This window comes from Heloderma suspectum, chromosome 11 (assembly GCF_057233095.1).
Source record: "Heloderma suspectum isolate Gila_16-S chromosome 11, 16-S_ref, whole genome shotgun sequence".
Lineage (NCBI taxonomy): Eukaryota > Metazoa > Chordata > Lepidosauria > Squamata > Helodermatidae > Heloderma > Heloderma suspectum.
In genome coordinates this window covers 6,048,624-6,066,321 of record NC_139468.1, presented here as the reverse complement: position 1 = coordinate 6,066,321, position 17,698 = coordinate 6,048,624, and the positions used below count along the sequence as shown (strand labels likewise).

General features: G+C 45.5%; 1 protein-coding gene across 2 annotated transcripts; it reads right to left on the bottom strand.

Annotated features, from left to right (window-relative positions):
- Positions 1 to 309: 309 nt before the first annotated feature.
- On the bottom strand, positions 310 to 16,289 carry MCEE (methylmalonyl-CoA epimerase). Of its 2 annotated transcripts, XM_084816718.1 has the most exons (4): positions 16,249 to 16,289; positions 12,981 to 13,082; positions 1,788 to 2,125; positions 310 to 661 (listed from the first exon to the last, which is right to left on the bottom strand). In XM_084816718.1, the coding sequence occupies exons 1-4, from the start codon at positions 16,277 to 16,279 to the stop codon at positions 509 to 511; spliced, it is 624 nt and encodes a 207-aa protein (XP_084672844.1). In that variant the 5' UTR covers positions 16,280 to 16,289; the 3' UTR covers positions 310 to 508. The 2 variants fall into 2 exon arrangements, with proteins under 2 accessions (XP_084672844.1, XP_084672846.1); XM_084816720.1 differs by lacking the exon at positions 12,981 to 13,082.
- Between the last annotated feature and the right edge of the window lie 1,409 nt (positions 16,290 to 17,698).

The following is a 17,698-nucleotide window of genomic DNA, read 5'->3' as shown; positions in this document are numbered from 1 at the left end:
TTCTTGGTTGTTTCCTGAAGGGAATACCAGAGTGATTGCTAAAAAAAGCAGATTCCCTCTTCCTCTCTTGCTCACATATGTAGAGCAGAATGCTGAAGGATGACCTAGAAATCCATCAAACAGATGCAAAATTATGCCCTGGAGTTGTAAGGCAACAGGAAAAATACCTCTGTATGCACCAAGCTTGCTGTGCAACTGTACAGTCCAAAAGAATACAAAGCCAGCCCCAAAAGAACGATTATTTTGGAAGGCTCAAGCAACCAAGAGGTACCTTCCCAAATTAAGGACAAATAATAACAACAATGGGAATTTGTGCTTTAAATTTTCCTTTTTATGGCGAATGACATGGTCGTTCATGTTCTTCAGTCATAAAACAAATCTTCGTTAACAAGGAAATTATAGAGTAGTGATTTTTAAACACAGAATAAATGTGGTTATGAAACCCAAAAATTGGTGCCCTGTCCCCCATACTTGATTTCTTTTTCCCACAATTTGGTAGGATCATAGCTTAGGCTTGCTCAAGCTCCACCAGGACTCCATCGCAGTCTTTAGGATGGAGGAAGATCACCGGTTTCCCATGGGCACCTATTTTGGGCTCTTCGCTCAGTACACGAATCTTTTTCTCCTTCAGTTCTCCTATGGCTTCCGTAATATTGTCCACCTTAAAAAGGAAAGAAAAGAGTGTGTAAAACAGGATTATTACTATATCACCCCAATGTGGCAGAAAGCATTTTTTTCCCATTCTACAAGTCTGAAATGCCTCTTTGAAAGCTGAGGTACTGGCAGTGAGAGTTCTAAGCTAAAATACACAGGTACATTTGGTGTTTTTGACCCTGCCCTTTTTGCCTGTGACCCCACCCACCACTAGAACACAGCCCCCGCAAACTTCTCCCAAATGGAATCTGGCCCTCCAGGTGAAAGAGGTTCTACACCCCTGCAGTAGACGAAGAACACGAGATCTATGCGTTGAAAACTAGCTTGTGATTTTAGAAAATAAACCTCGCCCCTTTCTTTCTGATCCATAAGCATCATTTTGTGATGAGTTTTTCAAGCATCGCCTTAATGAGCACTAGAAAGTTGACCACTCCCCCTTAAAAGGAAAATAAGAAATGAGAATGAAATTCTTGGGATTAAGAACATAAGAAGAGCCATGCTGGACCAGACCAAGGGTCCAACTAGTCCAGCATTCTGTTCACACAGTGTCCAACCAGCTGCTGGCCGGGAACGCACAAGCAGGGCATGAGCGCAACAGCACCCTCCTGCCCATGTTCCCCAGCAACTGGTCTACATGGGCTCACTGCCTCTGGTACTGGAGGTAGCACATAGCCATTAGGACTAGTAGCCATTGATAGCTTTTCCTCCAGGAATTTGTCTAACCCCCTTTTAAAGCTGGTCCAACCCCCTTTTAAAGCATCCAAACTGGTAGCCATCACTACTTCCTGTGGTAGCCAGTTCCATAGTTTAACTATGTGATGTGTGAAGAAGCCCTTCCTTTGATCTGTCCTGAATCTCCCACCCATCAGCTTCATGGGATGACCCCACTGGGGTTCTAGTATTTTGAGAGAGGGAGAAAAATGTCTCCCTATCCACATTCTCCATGTATAATTTTGTAGACCTCTATCATGTCTCCCCTTACCCTCCTTTATTCCAAGCTAAGATTCCAGAGATTCCTTAAGATTCCTTAAGATTCCAAAAAAGTTGCCTTACCATGAGAAAAGTGTGGATCTTTTCAGTAATTTTTTGTTTTTAAAAGCTTTCAAAGAAAACAAAGCCAGAGTGCAAAATACCTCGATACAGATATGGTGTAGTCCTCCGGCCTTGTTTTTCTGCAGAAAGCCAGCAATTGGGCTTTTCTCTCCCAGTGGGTGTAGGAGCTCAAGCTTCGTGTTCCCCAGTTCCACAAAGACTGTGTAGACACCGTGTTCAGGAAGGGGAACAGTGTCGCTCACTCGAGCCCCTAACACATCCCTGTACAAAGCTGTGGCTTTCTCCAAATCCGGCACTGCGATGGCAACGTGGTTGAGTCGGCCCAGTTTCCACAAAGAACGGGGAGTCTTCTGGGCAAAGGAGCCAGAAACAGACATTCGTCCCACCGGAGCCATCCTAGGCAACGGGGTGAGAAGCCCTGGGAAAAAAATGGAACAGGAACCATTTATAATCCCTTTGCATTAAGCAACAACAAAATCAATGCACATCTTTCTCCCTTTCAATGGCAGCCTCTGTCTCATTACACTAAGGGATTATGTTGCAATAGCATCCCAGACACAGGCACATAATAAAATAGCAGAAGAAGCTGAAATGTCTCCCCGCTGTGAGTTCATAGGAATATGCTTTATACTGCCCTGGTTCACACATAACACTAACCCACGGTATGGGTTGTTGAATTCTGGGTTGTCACGATGTGTGAATGTGGACACACTAACAATCCATGGTTTGTTAACCACAATCAACCAAGAAAGGGAACTCATGACTTGTTGGGTTGGGGGCTCTGGGATGTTTAAACCATGGGTTGTCATTACATGGTAATCCAGAACAGTATTTTCTTCATGGGTTGTTTTGCCTGGCTACACAGGTGGTGAGCAAGAGTGGTAAAAAAAACAGCAGCTGCACTACATGGCAGTACTACAGCAGCTCCGCAAAGGCAATTGGGATACAGGGAGCAAGTGAGCGAAGTGGGAGGGAAATAGGGAGCGAGCGAAGTGGGAGAGAAACTAACAACCCAGCGGTTGAGAAAACAAACCACGGTTTGTTCGATTGTCTGCCAGACAAACCCTGGGTAGGACAACAAACCTTGGGTTAACCATGGGTTAAATAAACCATGGGGTAGCATTGTGTGTGGACCTGGCCACATAATCAGATTACTGGTCCATCTAGTTTAATATTGTCAGTGCTGATTAGGAGCAGTTCTTCAGGGTTTCAAACAGGGGTCTGGTTCTTCTCAGCTTTGCCTGGAGATGCTGGAGATTCAATCTGAGACCTTCTGCATGCAAAGGGTGTGCTCTCTCACTGAGCTACAGCCCTCCAGAACCTTTTGACCACCCCTGCCCCTGAAAGTCAGTGTGGTACACTGTATGAAGTGTTGGAGTTGAACTCAGGAGCCCTGGGTTCCAATCCCTGCACAGCCATGGAATTTGCTTGAATGTAGGGCTGCCCTGGAAAGGAGTCCAGAAACTTCAAATGATCCAGAACACGGCCACCAGGGTTTTCTCTGGGGCTAGATGGCCAAATCATCTTATGCTAATCTGACATCACCTTTGTTAATCCAGCAGGGAAAGTGTTAAATATATTCCTAACAGGGGAGTGAAAAGGGGACTTCAAACTGAAAATTGTTAATTTGGTCCTCTAATGGTTAAATAGAAGGATCTTGGGGAGATGGACAAAAAGACCCCCAAGAAGACCCCAGACGCATATTTGAGAGGACTTGAGACTTATATTCAGACCGCAGACCCATGTGCAAAAAGACCACAGACTCTTGAATTTGTAATGTTTGATCTTTTGACCTTACCGCCTCTGAACTGAAGGCTGTGAGAGCTGATTGGGAGGTTACATTGCATTCAGAATGAAGCCTAACATTTAGATTTAAGATCTTAAGACTGATTTAACACTTCTAAATCTAAAACTAAGCCCTGAGTTTTTTTAATTGATTTTTTTTCCATTTTGGGACTTTGGTTTTTCCACTGTAGATTTTACACATAACTATTTAAACACCAACGTTAAACCTTTACATGCCTACAGAAACTCAGTCATGCTTTAGCTTAGCTTTTTATATTCAAGCAGTGTGCAGGAGGAAGTCAAGTGGAAGCTAGATCATGGTCTCCTTCTGGACCACTTGATCGATCTGGGCCTTGGGGGCCCTGCACTGCAGTGGTTCCGGTTTTCCCTGTCAAGTCATATCCAGAAGGTGCTCTGGACGAATACTATGCAGCCGTAGGTCTATGGTGTCTCACAGGGTTCTGTTCTGTCCCTTATGTTATTAAACACCCACATGAAAGTGCTGGGAGAGGTCATCCAGGGCTTCGGCGTGAGATGCCATGCATATGCTAATGATAGAACTGCCAACACTATAATTATAAATTCCCTTTTTGAAAACCAGGGAAATTCAGTGCTCAAAAAAGCCTGTTGGTTCAAGACCAGAGTTAAGGCTATCTCGTGTTGGTTCAAGCTCCACAAAGCCAGGAAATTGGAAGCTAAAGCCTTAACTGACATGCCCCGTGATCAGTGATGTTGTGCAATGTCAAAAATTAGAGCTGTGAGCAAATGGCCTCTCAAAATTCTCCAGCCTATTTGTGGGCAGAGAAACTGGGAAGACAATTTTGCTGAATTTCTCCTAGAGGAGGAGAAATTCTCCAACGCTTTCACATATAGATAGGGCTCACTATTGGCAGGGGTTGTAACACAGGTTCTTTCTTTTTTCCTAAGGGTTTTTGGTTTATTGCACTGCTCCTGCAAGTGGCAACAGCATCAACTGTGTTGAGGCTTCCACTTTTGAGGCAGAATTTTGAATTTCTTTTGGTTTTTGAGCTTACCTAATCACTGTGAGGTGGCTGAGGGTGCTGTATGTGTTTTCTCTCTCTATTACACATCTTTCCCTTGCTCTGCAGCCTCCCAGGCCACCTTCACTTCCTGAACTGAAAAAGCCCCGTGGGAGGAATTGCCTCAAGACGTCTCCCTCACGATGGCTTTAACTGAAGTGTGGGTAGCTGAGGAGGCTACAGGCTGCCACAGAGATTACTGTACAATGAATCTCTGTACACTCCATGGCCACCTCATAAATAAATTAAGCACAAGAATGCCAAACCTAACCCATGAGAATTTCTCTGAAATTTTCTTCACCACTGAATTTCCTTTTGGAAGCAATGTCTTTTCTATCGAATTGAGTGAGAATGGTAAAAAAAGATGTGGGAAAAGTTTTCGGCACAGCATTATCAAAAATTGTGCTTGCTTACAATTTACCCTCCATGCACCCACGCTTTTCCTTGGTCAGCAAAGATGCCCCACATTGTCCTGGTCCTGTACCGCCTTATGAAACACCTAACCTTTCTGCTAGAAGCGTGCTGTCTCTCAGTGTTTAGCCCATCCTGCCAGCTACTGATGTAAGCCACAAAGTGACATGGGTCAACTCACTGGATTCCTCTAGCAAAACAGTGAAGTTCAGATGCTTCTTATGACAATACAGGACCAGGACAACGTGGGGCATCTTTGCTGGTCTCAGGCACACCATCATCCCCATCTGGATTTGGCCCTGAGAGACCAGGAGCTTGAGCCGATGTGAAATAGCCTTAACTCTGGTCTTGCATTAAATCGAAGTTTGCAATTCCCAGATGTCCAACACCAGGCTTAAACTTTTATAGGAGAAAATCCTTGGTGTATATCTTCCCAGCTGTTAAGCACGCTGTAAAACATCTGATGTTTCACATTTGCTAATGTGTTAAAAGGTAAACGTGACGAGGCGTCTGCATTTTTCCACCCCCAAATTAAACACAGTACGGGTACTGCACTCTCCATTTCCATATTGCTGGAAATGCAGCTGCCGCTCTTTGCCTGTTTTATGCTGAACTGTGAGGAAATGTAGATGATGAGCATTGTTGCTTGACTTTCCGAAAAGCTTATAGGATCAGAAGGGTCTGAGGCCTAATTTAGCCACATGTCATTCTCCCTTCTGGTCAGGGGACGACAGGGAGGGAAGGAACAGCACAACTGCTCCCGTCCTCATGCTTCCTGTATCCAAATAGCTTTGAAAGGATGTAGGAAGAAACCAAAATTACTGGCTGCCTATTAGCTATTGGGCCATGTTCAAGGTGATGCTGTTGACTACAAAGCCCTAAACAACATGGAATCGGGATACTAGCCTGCATTCCCCTATATATACCCAGCTGACCTTTAAAATCTTCAGAGGGCCTTGCTAGTCGTGGAACGACTGACAGATTGTGACCATGTTACATCTCAAAAGCGGGCCTCCTCGGTTATAGTACCCACCTTCTGCAACACCCTCCCCCATGCGATTCGGGTGGCTGGAAATGTGGTGAGTTTTAAATGCTTTCTGAGAATGTACTCCTTTATGCAGACTTTCTCTGGCTTGTAATTGATCATAATTAATCATGCCTGCTACTCCATTTTACTGGGGTTTTGCATTGCTTTTTAATTGTTGTCGTAGTTGTAATAGTTTTTTAAATCATGTATTTTAAACTCTGATTTTTAATACTGTTATATGTAAACCACTTAGAGATTTTATTATAGTAAGCAATATATAAGTACCATGAATGAATGAATGAATGAATGAATGAGTGGAAACAGCACGAACAACACTGCCAGGTTCATGTGACCACTTCCATATTGGATCCTTGCCTCCCTTGGCTTACAAAAAACAGCAGGGAGGGAGCAGCCGGCTGGGCCAGGGAGGTGATCAATGCCTCCTTGTGAGAGAGATATTGGTCCTGGGTGACCTGAAAGAGGTGGCGGTGAGACCACTCCTGAAGAAATCCTCTCTGGACCTGGAAGATCTTAACAACTTTAGGCTGGTGGTAAATGTTCCTTTCCTGGGCAAGGTCCTTGAACAGGTGGTTGCCAACCAGCTCCAGGCACTCTTGGATGAGACTGATTATTTGGATCCATTTCAGTTGGAGTTCAGGCCACGTTTTGGCATGGAAACAGCCTTGGTCGCCCTGCATGATGATCTGTGCTGGGAGGGAGACAACGGGAGTGTAACCCTCTTAATACTCCTCGATCTCTCAGCAGTTTTCGATGCTAACGACCATGGTATCCTTCTGGGGCGACTGTCTTTGCTGGGAGTTGGGGGTTCTGCATTGCAGTGGTTCCACTTCTACTTGGATGCCAGCTCCAGAGGGTGGTGTTTGGGGAACATGGGATCTCCAGTATGGAGTTTCTGCAGCGGTCAGTTTTGTCCCCATGCTATTTAACATCTACATGAAACCGCAGAGTGGGGCTATCCAGAGTTTTGGAGTGCACTGTCGTCAGTATGTTATCATTTTCATCCTCATTAGGTGAGGCTGTGGATGTGCTAAATCAGTGCCTGGCTGTGACAATATACTGGATGAGGGCTAATAAACTGAAGCTTAATCCATACAAGACTGAGATGCTGCTAGTGGGTGGCTCTTCTGTCCAGATGGAGGGTGCTCAACCTGTTCTGGATGGGGTTGCACTCCCCTTGAAGGAGTGGTTTGTATCTTGAGGGTTCTCCTGAAGCCATCTATATCACTTGAGGCTTAGGTGTGCCTTTTACCAGCTCCAGCTGGTGGCCCAGCTACACCTCAGGAAGGGAAGGGCCCCATCCTTTCATGCACAGCACCCTCATCCCAGGTGCTAAAGACTCTGGGTCTTTAGCTTATTTAGCACATTGGTTAATCCGGTCCCAAACTCATCAAAGAGAAGCAAAAGGTCTGATGTAGCTAAAGTGGGATGTGGAAAGTGGAGACCCAGAACCAAACAGCACAGAACAGGCAAACTAGGTTGGTCTGCACCAAAGGAGTTCATTTGGAATTAAAACCATGCAAGATATAGGATTGGAGCCCACTGCCCCAAATGCTTTGGCATACAGCTTATTCTTTGTTCTTAGTCTGATGTTTAAAAAATGGGGAATCTTGCCTTCCCATGAGTTCCCAAGCGTCCCACTCTCCATGCATTCTGAAAGCTTTCTCCGTTAGTGCTGGAAGATGCAGTACTCATTAGTTTCACCAAGGGTGCCCCCACACAATTAGTCTCTCCCCCACCCCACCCCCCGCCAGTGTGATTGGAAATTCAAAGCGAAATAATCCCTTTCCTTATGTCTAGGGAACTTGGCAGAAAGGCCACAAAGAGGTTCAGGAGCGCAATGGAACAGATGGTGCGATTGTGGAGGAAAGAAGAAACAACCCCCCCAAAGGTCACAAGTGGAGATCTTGCCCAAATGGCAGAGCAGGGTTGGTTGTGTCCATGGGAAAGGCCCAAATTTGCCCACAATGGGAGAATGCCATCCTTCAAGCCCCGTCTCTCCCTCTTCCTGTTGTTAGGCAGGGTTTGAAAATGTTTTTACTCCACATGTTTTTTGACTGAGGCTGCAATCCTATACCCACTTCCCTGAGAGTAAGTGCCACCAAGATAAATGGGATGTGCTTTTGAGTAGAGACAGGTGTAAGTTTGTGCTGTAATTTTACTGTTTTTGTGCTGGCAGATAATTCTTTTTTTTAATGCTGATGCATTTTTCATTTTAGACATTTTTCTTTACACTTTTCCTGAAATCATGCAATCCCTCTTATATGGGACACAATTTAGAATAGAAGAGTATATACATTAACAAAGAGATGTCAAGGAAAGAAACCAGAACGAACAGGCAAAGTAAAAGGTATAACAAAAAGGGTTGCTTGTCGTTCATCTAGACCCGCTAGGCCCAAAGAACCACTGAATTCAGCACACATCAGAACAGCCATGATGGACAGAATCAGGGGTGTTGACCATCTTTCAGCCCAAGGGCCACATTCCATTTTGGAGAAGCTCTCAGGGGCCACATTGTAATGGTGGGTGGGGACAAAAGCAAAAGGAGCAGGGTGTCAGGAATGAATCTGAGCGAGTGGAGATGTCTGGCAGCTCAGATTCAGAATCAGAATGGGAATAGACAGAACAGAGGGAGGCACCCTCCCTATTCAGCCCAGATATGGTGAGACTTTCTTTCCAAGACCTTGACACACAGATGGCCCAACCTGAATGGCTCCCATATTCCTCCACCATGAGAACTCAACTTTCAGAGGGAGAGGAGGAGGAGGGAGAGGGGCGTGACTTCAGGGACGCTAGGGTCCCTCGCAGAACGAAGCGGGAAAAGTTAGGGGCAGGGCTCAGATGCCAGGTTGGCCACTCGTGGAAGCCAACGTAGGAGGGAGCCACCCTAAGGGACGGGCATCCCTGCAAAGCAAGTCTGGCTGTGAAGTTCATGCCTAGACTGCTGGCAACTTCTCTTAACTTCCACTTCCTCTCCTCTGTTGATATTTGTAGATGTGAGGGTTAGCTGGTTCTATGTAGTCTGAGAATTTCCTAGAATCTGCATTTGTAAAGAAGCTAGCTGTTAGCTAAAAAAATAGAGTTAGCCTGAAGCCTTGTTTCCTGGAGTGTGTTGATTGCGAAGGGAGAGGATGTAGGAATGTGACACAGGGCAAAAATACCCAGAAATAACAGGATATTTTACCTTAAAGCTTTTACAGCCAGTAACTAAGCCATAGGAGAGGCATTTCAGCCTTTGATAACGGGGAAAACACTGTATAAAAACTGGGAAACGATCAAACAATCAGTGCTTGGGGAAAGGGGGTGGGGCCATCTGGGGAAAACAGGAGGGCTGGATTTCTGCACCCATGGACAAAATGGATGACAGCAATGGAAAGGTCTAGCTCTGTGCAAGCTGCTTAGAATTTTTCCTGAAGCAAAATGACAGCCAGCATGGAGAGACCCCGACACCCGGATTGGGGATAAGGATGAGCAGGACATACCTGAGAAGAGGCAGAGAAGAACTTCATCAGGTGGCAGAGAAGATGGTGAAGCTGTAACATGCTTGGTTTGTTTCGAAAAAATACTGTGACCAACAGGACCATGGAAAGTGATGGCAAATTGTAGAGACAACTGTTACCCTTCACCTAGGAAGAGTTCAGGAACGTATGGCAGGTGGAAAAGTTGTAGAGTCCACCTCTGGGCCCAGTTCCAAACTGATGCAAAGGTCTGGTCCCATCTCTGCCCATTACATTCACTGGATCAGCTTTATCCACTGGGGTGCAAATCTGAACACAGACTACTGGGCCTGGAGAATTTTAAATGTAATTAAATATAATTATTGCTGATGCATTTTAATGGTCTTGTTTTATTTGATTCTTGTTATTTTATTTCTCCTTTTTATAAGCCACCTTGGGGCCTGGGGGGGATTTTTAAAAGTTGAATGGATATAAATGATTAAAGTAAATCAAAATGGCAGAGGAGATGAAGGGAGCATTTAATCATGGGGAAATTGTCCTTTCTTCATATAGTAATCAGCAGTGATGTGGGGGTAAACGTTGAAGGGCAGGCACTCATTGTGACAGACCCCACAGCTACGCCCCCAAACAGAGTCCAAAATTGGAGGCAGCTGTGTTGATCCATATCCACAAACCCTTCTAGCAATGTTCTTCTCCACCAGGAGAAAGCCTTTCATAAAGCTAATAGCTCTTAATGGCCTATTCAAGACCAAGCTGCCCCCAAAATACTTTGCATTACAACAGGGAACAATATATGTCGCTGAGGAAATTAATTTCTCCCCAGCTACTGTGAAGATTGCAGTTAAGCTCAGTGGGAACAGGGAATTCGGAGAGGGGTGGCAGATGACATCAGCATCCCTGCAAATCCAAAAAAGTGCTGGCGCTGCGTCCCTGTGAGCCCTGGTTCCACTACACCACTGGTAAATGCAGGGAAGAGTTGGGATGCTTGAGGAATTCGATCTTTGCGAATTCTAATACTAACTTACCTGATACACACCTCCCGGACTAATGTGCAGTCATCCATCAACTTTACCTTCCCAAATGTTCTGTACATTTCTCTGCTCAAAAATGCATGTCACAGTTCTACAGAATTTAAACTGAAAAGGAAAAACATGGAAATCTGGGGGGGGGGGAGAAAAAGGGAAGACCCTAATCTCTAGAAAGCCAAATGCTGGGATGGGAGGAGCAAAAGAAACTAAACATGTAAAAATGAATTGAAAAAAAAATGTAATAAAACCTAGTAGTTTTGTTAGCTGCTCTTGAAAGGCTGTACCAGAAGAATGGCATAGAAACACATGAAAGAAATGAATAAATAGTAATATTAAAAAAGCAGGAAGCCAGGCAAAGAAGAAGTGGGACCAGACTGCAGGAAGCGTATCTCCAAACCAAGTGAGTAGTCAATACAATAAGGAGGAGCTTTAGTTTTAACTAACTGCAAAGCCATGCGCCTTAGAGCAAAATGGAGAGGGGCCAAAACTCAGGGGTAGAGCACATATTTTGCATGCAGAAGCACCCTGGTTCAATCCATGGAATCTCCTGTTTAAAGGCAACTAGCGAGTGATGAAGAAGACCTCTGCTGGAGGAAGGCCTCTGCGGCTGCCAGCCAGAGTAAACAATGCTAGACTAGATACACAAATAGTCTAACATGGGGGTGGCACACACCTGCCCCACTAAAATAGATGGGTGTCATGTAAACACATTGCTTCATTTTGGATATATAAGCTCCTGGCTTATATAATTGGCTCGTGACCATTGCTGGGCTTGATATAATTCTGTCCCTATCTAACCATGTTTTTCAAAGCTTTGAGACTACAGATTAAAGGCTCACACAATGCATTTTGTTCAAAAAAGCTAAGTGCACACACAGGGTGGTGAGGTGGGGAAAGGCCATTTAGGAATCTTACTGTGGCCAAAGTGACTTTTCCACAGTGATCTGGTCCCTTTCCAGAAATTCACCAGCTGTGCAGATAACAACTGCCGATGATTAATCACCAAACATTCAATTGGAGCAGATACCGGGCGTGAAGGCTGCCAAAAGCAGAGACTTTGAACAATCCTCTTTTGCTTCTATTTATTACTCTTGTGTTGAAATCCTGACTTCTGTGAAACCTCTGCAGTGTTATAACAATTCATTGTCCCCTGAAGGTTGTAAAGGATTAAAGTATGTGCATGCACGCACACATACACACACCTACATTCCAGACAGGAGAGAAGTGTTTCACCTACTCTTCCAATGCAGGTGTGTTTGGGGGACAAGAGAGGTTATTTGGCTGCAATCCTAAAACAGCTCCACTGAACACAGTGGGACTTATTTCTGAGTAAACACACATTAGATTGTGGTGTGAAACAGTATGCAGAAAGGCTCCTTTATCAAAGAGAAGGGCGGAAGAATCCATTCAAGGACTCTGGAAATCTGCATGGTCACGATTACACCCTGGCCCACAAATGTTAACACAGTTTAATATCTGTTAACTGAAATCAAGGACTTGCGTGATGCAAGGAGGCAAATTTCTAGTCCTCATGAGGTTGTAAAGATAAGCATGAATGGAGTGGGCCATTTTTGCTAAATAAACTAGAGGGGATCTTTTAGTAGTCAAGGAGTACTGCTCCATTATAACCTTGGGAAGATTCCTGTACTTTTAAAAGGTTGCATAGAAGGGAAAACGTCACCAGATGCATTTTTTTCCACAGCAGTGTTGCACTGGTGGTGGTGGTGGTAGCGTGTGTGCTTGTGTGTGGGGAATATCTGGCAAAATTCTCTCTTCTATGCAACTCTTAAAAGTATAGGAGCCTACACTAGTCACTGCACACAATGGGAGACAGCCCCCAAGAGGGCAGAACAAGGCAGAGAACTGGCCTCGACCAGAATGGAGAGATACTGTCTGGGGCATGACCCCTCTTGGGTTCCATCGCCTTCAACCCAACACTCACTCACAGTAAATCACTAACATAAAACAAGCTCTTTGATACACTTGGAGGCAGCTGTTTTGCTGGCCTGAGCGCACGAGGGAGTTCAGTGGCAGAGCCCCTGCTTTGCATGCAGAAAGTCCCAGAGCAATCCCCAGGTTTGATCCTTTGCATGCAAAAGATCCCACTGCATTTCCAGGTAGGGTTAGGAAACAATCCTACCTAAAACCCTGGAGATCTCTTCCTTCCAGTATCTTAGCCTTAAGGGAGGCATTTCAACCTTTTAGAATGGAGGGAAAACACGCAAAATCCAGGAAAACACCAATCACCCGTGGGGGTGGGGGGAGGCAGTAATCAGGGTAAGTGGGGTGGAGGAAACATCTGGGGAACCCTGGAGGACAGGATTGGGACCATAGGCAGCCCAGATTTGCCTCATGGGCCTGAGGTTCTGCCCTCCTGGTATCCAGGCCCCAGGCTGTTTAGGGTTTGGAAAGGTAATAGCCAGTAACTTAGAATCATAAGAACCGTGCTGAATTTTGGGCCTTTCTACATGAGGCTTTTATTGTGCACTCGTAATTGCTCACTTACGGTAGTTTGCAGGTCCTTTACATGATGACATCATTCTCCAGGGCCTCTCCTGTGCTTTGCAACCATTATCATGGGCAAGTGTGGTATTTTTCTGAATGGCTTCTATAAGGCCAAAGAAATCTCGTGTAAATGCGCAATTCTGCTATACCACAGGATCACCTAGTTTTATAATGGAACACATACAAAGGCAGAGAAAGAAACACCCTGCAAAGAAAAACGTGTAAAGGAGCTTATCTTAATCCCGCAAAGAATCCAGAAGCAGAAACCTCAGTAAAGGTGCGGGTTAAAAGCTTCATGTAGACAAGGCCCTTGTCCAGCATGCTGTTTCTCACAGTGGCCAACCAGGTGCCCCAACGGGAAGCCCACAAGCTGGGCTTGAAGGGGGAAGACTTTTCCCACTGTTGCTTCTCAGTAAATTGGTATTCAGAGGCATGCTGCTTTTGAAAATGGCTCCATTGAGCCATCTTGACTAGTAGCCACTGATAGATCTCTGCTTCTCCATGAACTTCTCTGACTGCCCCCTCCCCTTCAAGTCATATGCCGGCCTTCTCCAACCTGGTCCCCTCCAGTTGATAGACTACAACTCCCAGCATCCCCCAGCCAGCAGCTGCCTCAGCCAGCAGATATGGAGTGTCATGGAAGAGCAGAAAATAGTTATTTAAATCGTTATTATTCTACTTTTACTGCCAGGGATGGGGAGAGGTGCTTTCTCTCAGGCATTTTAGACACATAGTTCTAGGCTAATATGACTGTTTTATCAATTCTTATGTTGTTTGTTGTTTTGCATTATATTCTATTTTATTCTTTTAAATATTTGTATTGTATTTTATATTTTAAAGTGTGTTTTAAAATGGCATTTTAGTTTTTTAACTGGCTGTAATCCACCCAGAGAACATTAGTTATTGGGCAGATTAGAAATGTACTACAGTGGCAAGAAAAAGTTTGTGAACCCTAATGATAATTACAGAAATTCCATAGTTTTACCATGATAGCTTTTGTGAATTAAAACCAGTCCTTTTCTAAATATCCAGTAGGGTTTATATTAACCAATTGTGGGTCTTGTGAAATAAAACTATTTATAAATTAGGCAAACAATGAGTAATTAAGAGTTAGGGTAGCTAAGCCCCTGGTTGCATCAGCTCAATAAAATGGAATAATTTGAATCAGGTGTTTAAGTAATTAGGTAGATCTTCAGGGGTGAGTCTGGGAGGCCCCACCCTATAAAAGGATCAGAAACTTTGTGAGGTTGGTTTTCACCATATGGTTGTGTGGAAATATGTTATGCCATGATCAAAACACATCTCTCAGGACCTCAGAAAAGCAGTTATTGCTACTTATCAGTCTGGAAATGGTTACAAAACTAAATGGAACCTCCATGTTCAGAGGCAGTGTACCTCTGGATTCCAGTTAGTGGGTGAGGGGCAAATTGGGTGATGGAGAGCTGGGGGCTTCATGCCCATCTCCTGATCCTTCCCAGAGGATAAGTCTATCAACACCTGTTAGCTGCAGACAGTGCAAATTGGAACCTCCAGGTATAGGAACAGCCCACCTCTAAATACTTACAAGGGAAAACAATTGCATCCTTGCTTGAAGGCTTCTACAGCCGCCTCCCCTAACATGGTGCTCTCCATATGTGTTGGACTACAATTCCCATAACCCCTAGCCAACAGGGCCATATTAGGGTTATTTTATGAACTGCCCAGACAGCCATGGCTATTTGGAGCTGGACGTACAAGCTGGGTTTCGAAGAGGGAGAGGAACTAGAGATCAAATCGCCAACTTTCGCTGGATCATGGAGAAAGCAAGAGAATTCCAGAAAAACATCTATTTCTGCTTCATTGACTATGCTAAAGCCTTTGATTGTGTGGATCACAACAAACTGTGGCAAATTCTGAAAGAGATGGGAGTACCAGACCACCTTACCTGTCTCCTGAGAAACCTGTACAAGGGTCAAGAAGCAACAGTAAGAACCAGACATGGAACAACCAATTGGTTCCAAATTGGGAAAGGAGTACGACAAGGCTGCATATTGTCACCCTGCTTATTTAACTTATATGCAGAGTACATCATGAGAAACGCCAGGTTGGATGAATCACATGTCGGAATTAAGATTGCTGGGAGAATTATCAACAACCTCAGATAAAGAGATGATACCACCCTAATGGCAGAAAGCGAAGAGGATCTAAAGAGCCTCTTGTTGAGGGTGAAAGAGGAGAGGGCAAAGGCTGGTCTGAAACTCAACATTAACAAAACGAAGATCATGGCATCTGGCCCCATCACTTCCTGGCATATGGAAGGGGAAGAAATGGAAGCAGTGACAGATTTTACTTTCTTGGGCTCCAAGATCACTGCAGACGGTGACTGTAGCCATGAAATTAAAAGACGCTTGCTCCTTGGGAGGAAAGCTATGGCAAACCCAGACAGCATAGTAAGAAGCAGAGACATCACCTTGCCGACAAAGGTCCGTCTAATCAAAGCTATGGTTTTCCCAGCAGCAACGTATGGCTGTGAGAGCTGGACTATAAGGAAGGCTGAGTGCCGAAGAACTGATGCTTTCGAACTGTGGTGCTGGAGAAGACTCTTACGAGTGCCCTGGACTGCAAGGAGGTCCAATCAGTCAGTCCTAAAGGAAATCAACCCTGAGTGCTCATTGGAAGGACAGATACTGAAGCTGAAGCTCCAATATTTTGGCCACCTAATGCGAAGAGAAAACTCCCTGGAAAAGACCCTGATGCTGGGAAAGACTGAAGGCAAAAGGAGGAGGGGTCGGCAGAGGATGAGATGGCTAGATAGCATCACGGATGCAATGAATATGAACTTGAGCATGCTCCGGGAGAGAGCGCAGGACAGGAAGGCCTGGCGTGCTATGGTCCATGGGGCCACGAAGAGTCGGACACGACTGAACAACAACAACTGTAATAAAGAAACTTCTATAGCAGCTGTGTATTTTTAAAGAATTAGACCATGGCCATGCTGGCCGGGGGATCTTGGGAGTTGTAGTCCAACACGGATGGAGGGCTCCCGGTGGGGGGAAAGCTGTTCTACGGGCTTCGCATCTGGCTCAGCGCATTGGAAACAGAATACTGGGCCACATGGACTCTTGGTCGGAGCCAACAGGGAGGGCAGCTCTTATGTTCTCAAGAGTATGCAACGCAAGGAGTCTCTTTCCCTGCAAAATCCAGCCTGCCCCGCATCAAGGCGCGCGAAAGGGCCTCCTCCCGGCAGCGCCACCGCTCGCCTCCCTCCCTGATCTTGGGAAGAGACATACCAGCTGCCAGCGTCCACCTGGAGGCCGCCATCTTTACACCTGGCAACGCCAGACGAGCAGCTCTACGTAGAGCATAGCGGCAGCGAAGGCAAAGCGAGAGCTGGCAACGGCATCGCAGCCGGCTCAAAAGAGTAAAGCGGCGTTGCGAAACAAGAGCGACACGCCTCTCCGCTCTTGCTTGGCAGAGCAGCAGAAAGGAGCCACCACAAGGTCCTAGCGCCACCCATTTTAACTGGTCTTTTCCAAAAGCTGTTGCTCCTTCCCACCTTCATAATATTCCCATTTGACAAAAAGTGGACTGAGGGCGGAACCTTCTTGCCCTCTAAGAAGCCCTCAATCCAGGCCTGAGAAGCAATCAGGTTGTTCCCAGCATGTGACATTTTTAAAACCCAAGTGCTCAAACCTGCCTGCAAGGTAGGCTCTCCCTGAGCTCTGGAAGTAACCCATTCAGCAACCTCTCTGGCTTCTGACAGAGTACCAGGCACTGCCCACACGCTTTCCTTCATAAAGGATAGGTCTATGCATGACAGTTAGCCATGGTGGCTTAATCGAACCTCCATGTACAGACACAGTCTGAATACCAGAAGCTGGAGACCAGATCACAGTGGAAGGCCATCTGTGGCCTTAATATTAAGTTGCAGAGGGGTAGCCATGCTAGTTGGCCAATGAGAGCGAGAGAGAGAGAGCACACACCATGGCACCTTAAAGACAAAGGCTTGTATCCGGGGGTGCTCTTTCCTTGAGAGAAAAAGACTTCCTTGTACACATGGCGGGCCCCAAGATGTTTTCCTACCCTACACGGCTGCCTGCACCACATCCTGTTCTGTTCTGGAGGTCCCCCAGTTCTCAAGAGCAGCATTTCAGGGGTTGCAGTGGTTTGGGGGGAGGGACTGGCATAAATGGAGGGGGGGTCCCCGCCATGCATGACTGGAATTGCTTTCTGCTCCAGCAACAGCACCTTGGATACAACCCTAACAGATTTATTGAGAGCCAGCATGGTGTAGTGGCTAGAGTGCTGGACTGGGAGTCAGGAGATCCGGGTTCTAGTCCCCACTCGGCCATGGAAGCTCACTGGGTGACTTTGGGCCAGTCACATACTCTCAGCCCAACCCACCTCACAGGGTTGTTGTTGTGAGGATAAAATGGAGGAGGATTATGTACGCCACCTTGAGTTCCTTGGAGGAAAAAAGGTGGGATATAAATGTAATTAATAAATAAATAAATAATTGCAGCAGATGCTTTCAATGACCTACTAAGAGTAAGGCCCATTGAGCACAGTGGGACTTGCTTCTAAGTAACCACACATAGCATTGCGCTGTACATCTGATTAAGTGGATTCTAGCCCACAAAAGTGTATGCCACAGTAAATGCCATGAGACTTTTTGTTATTTGTCTTACTGATAAAATTTAAGGCCAAGCTGTGAATATAGGTCAGAAAGACAGAAGCTCA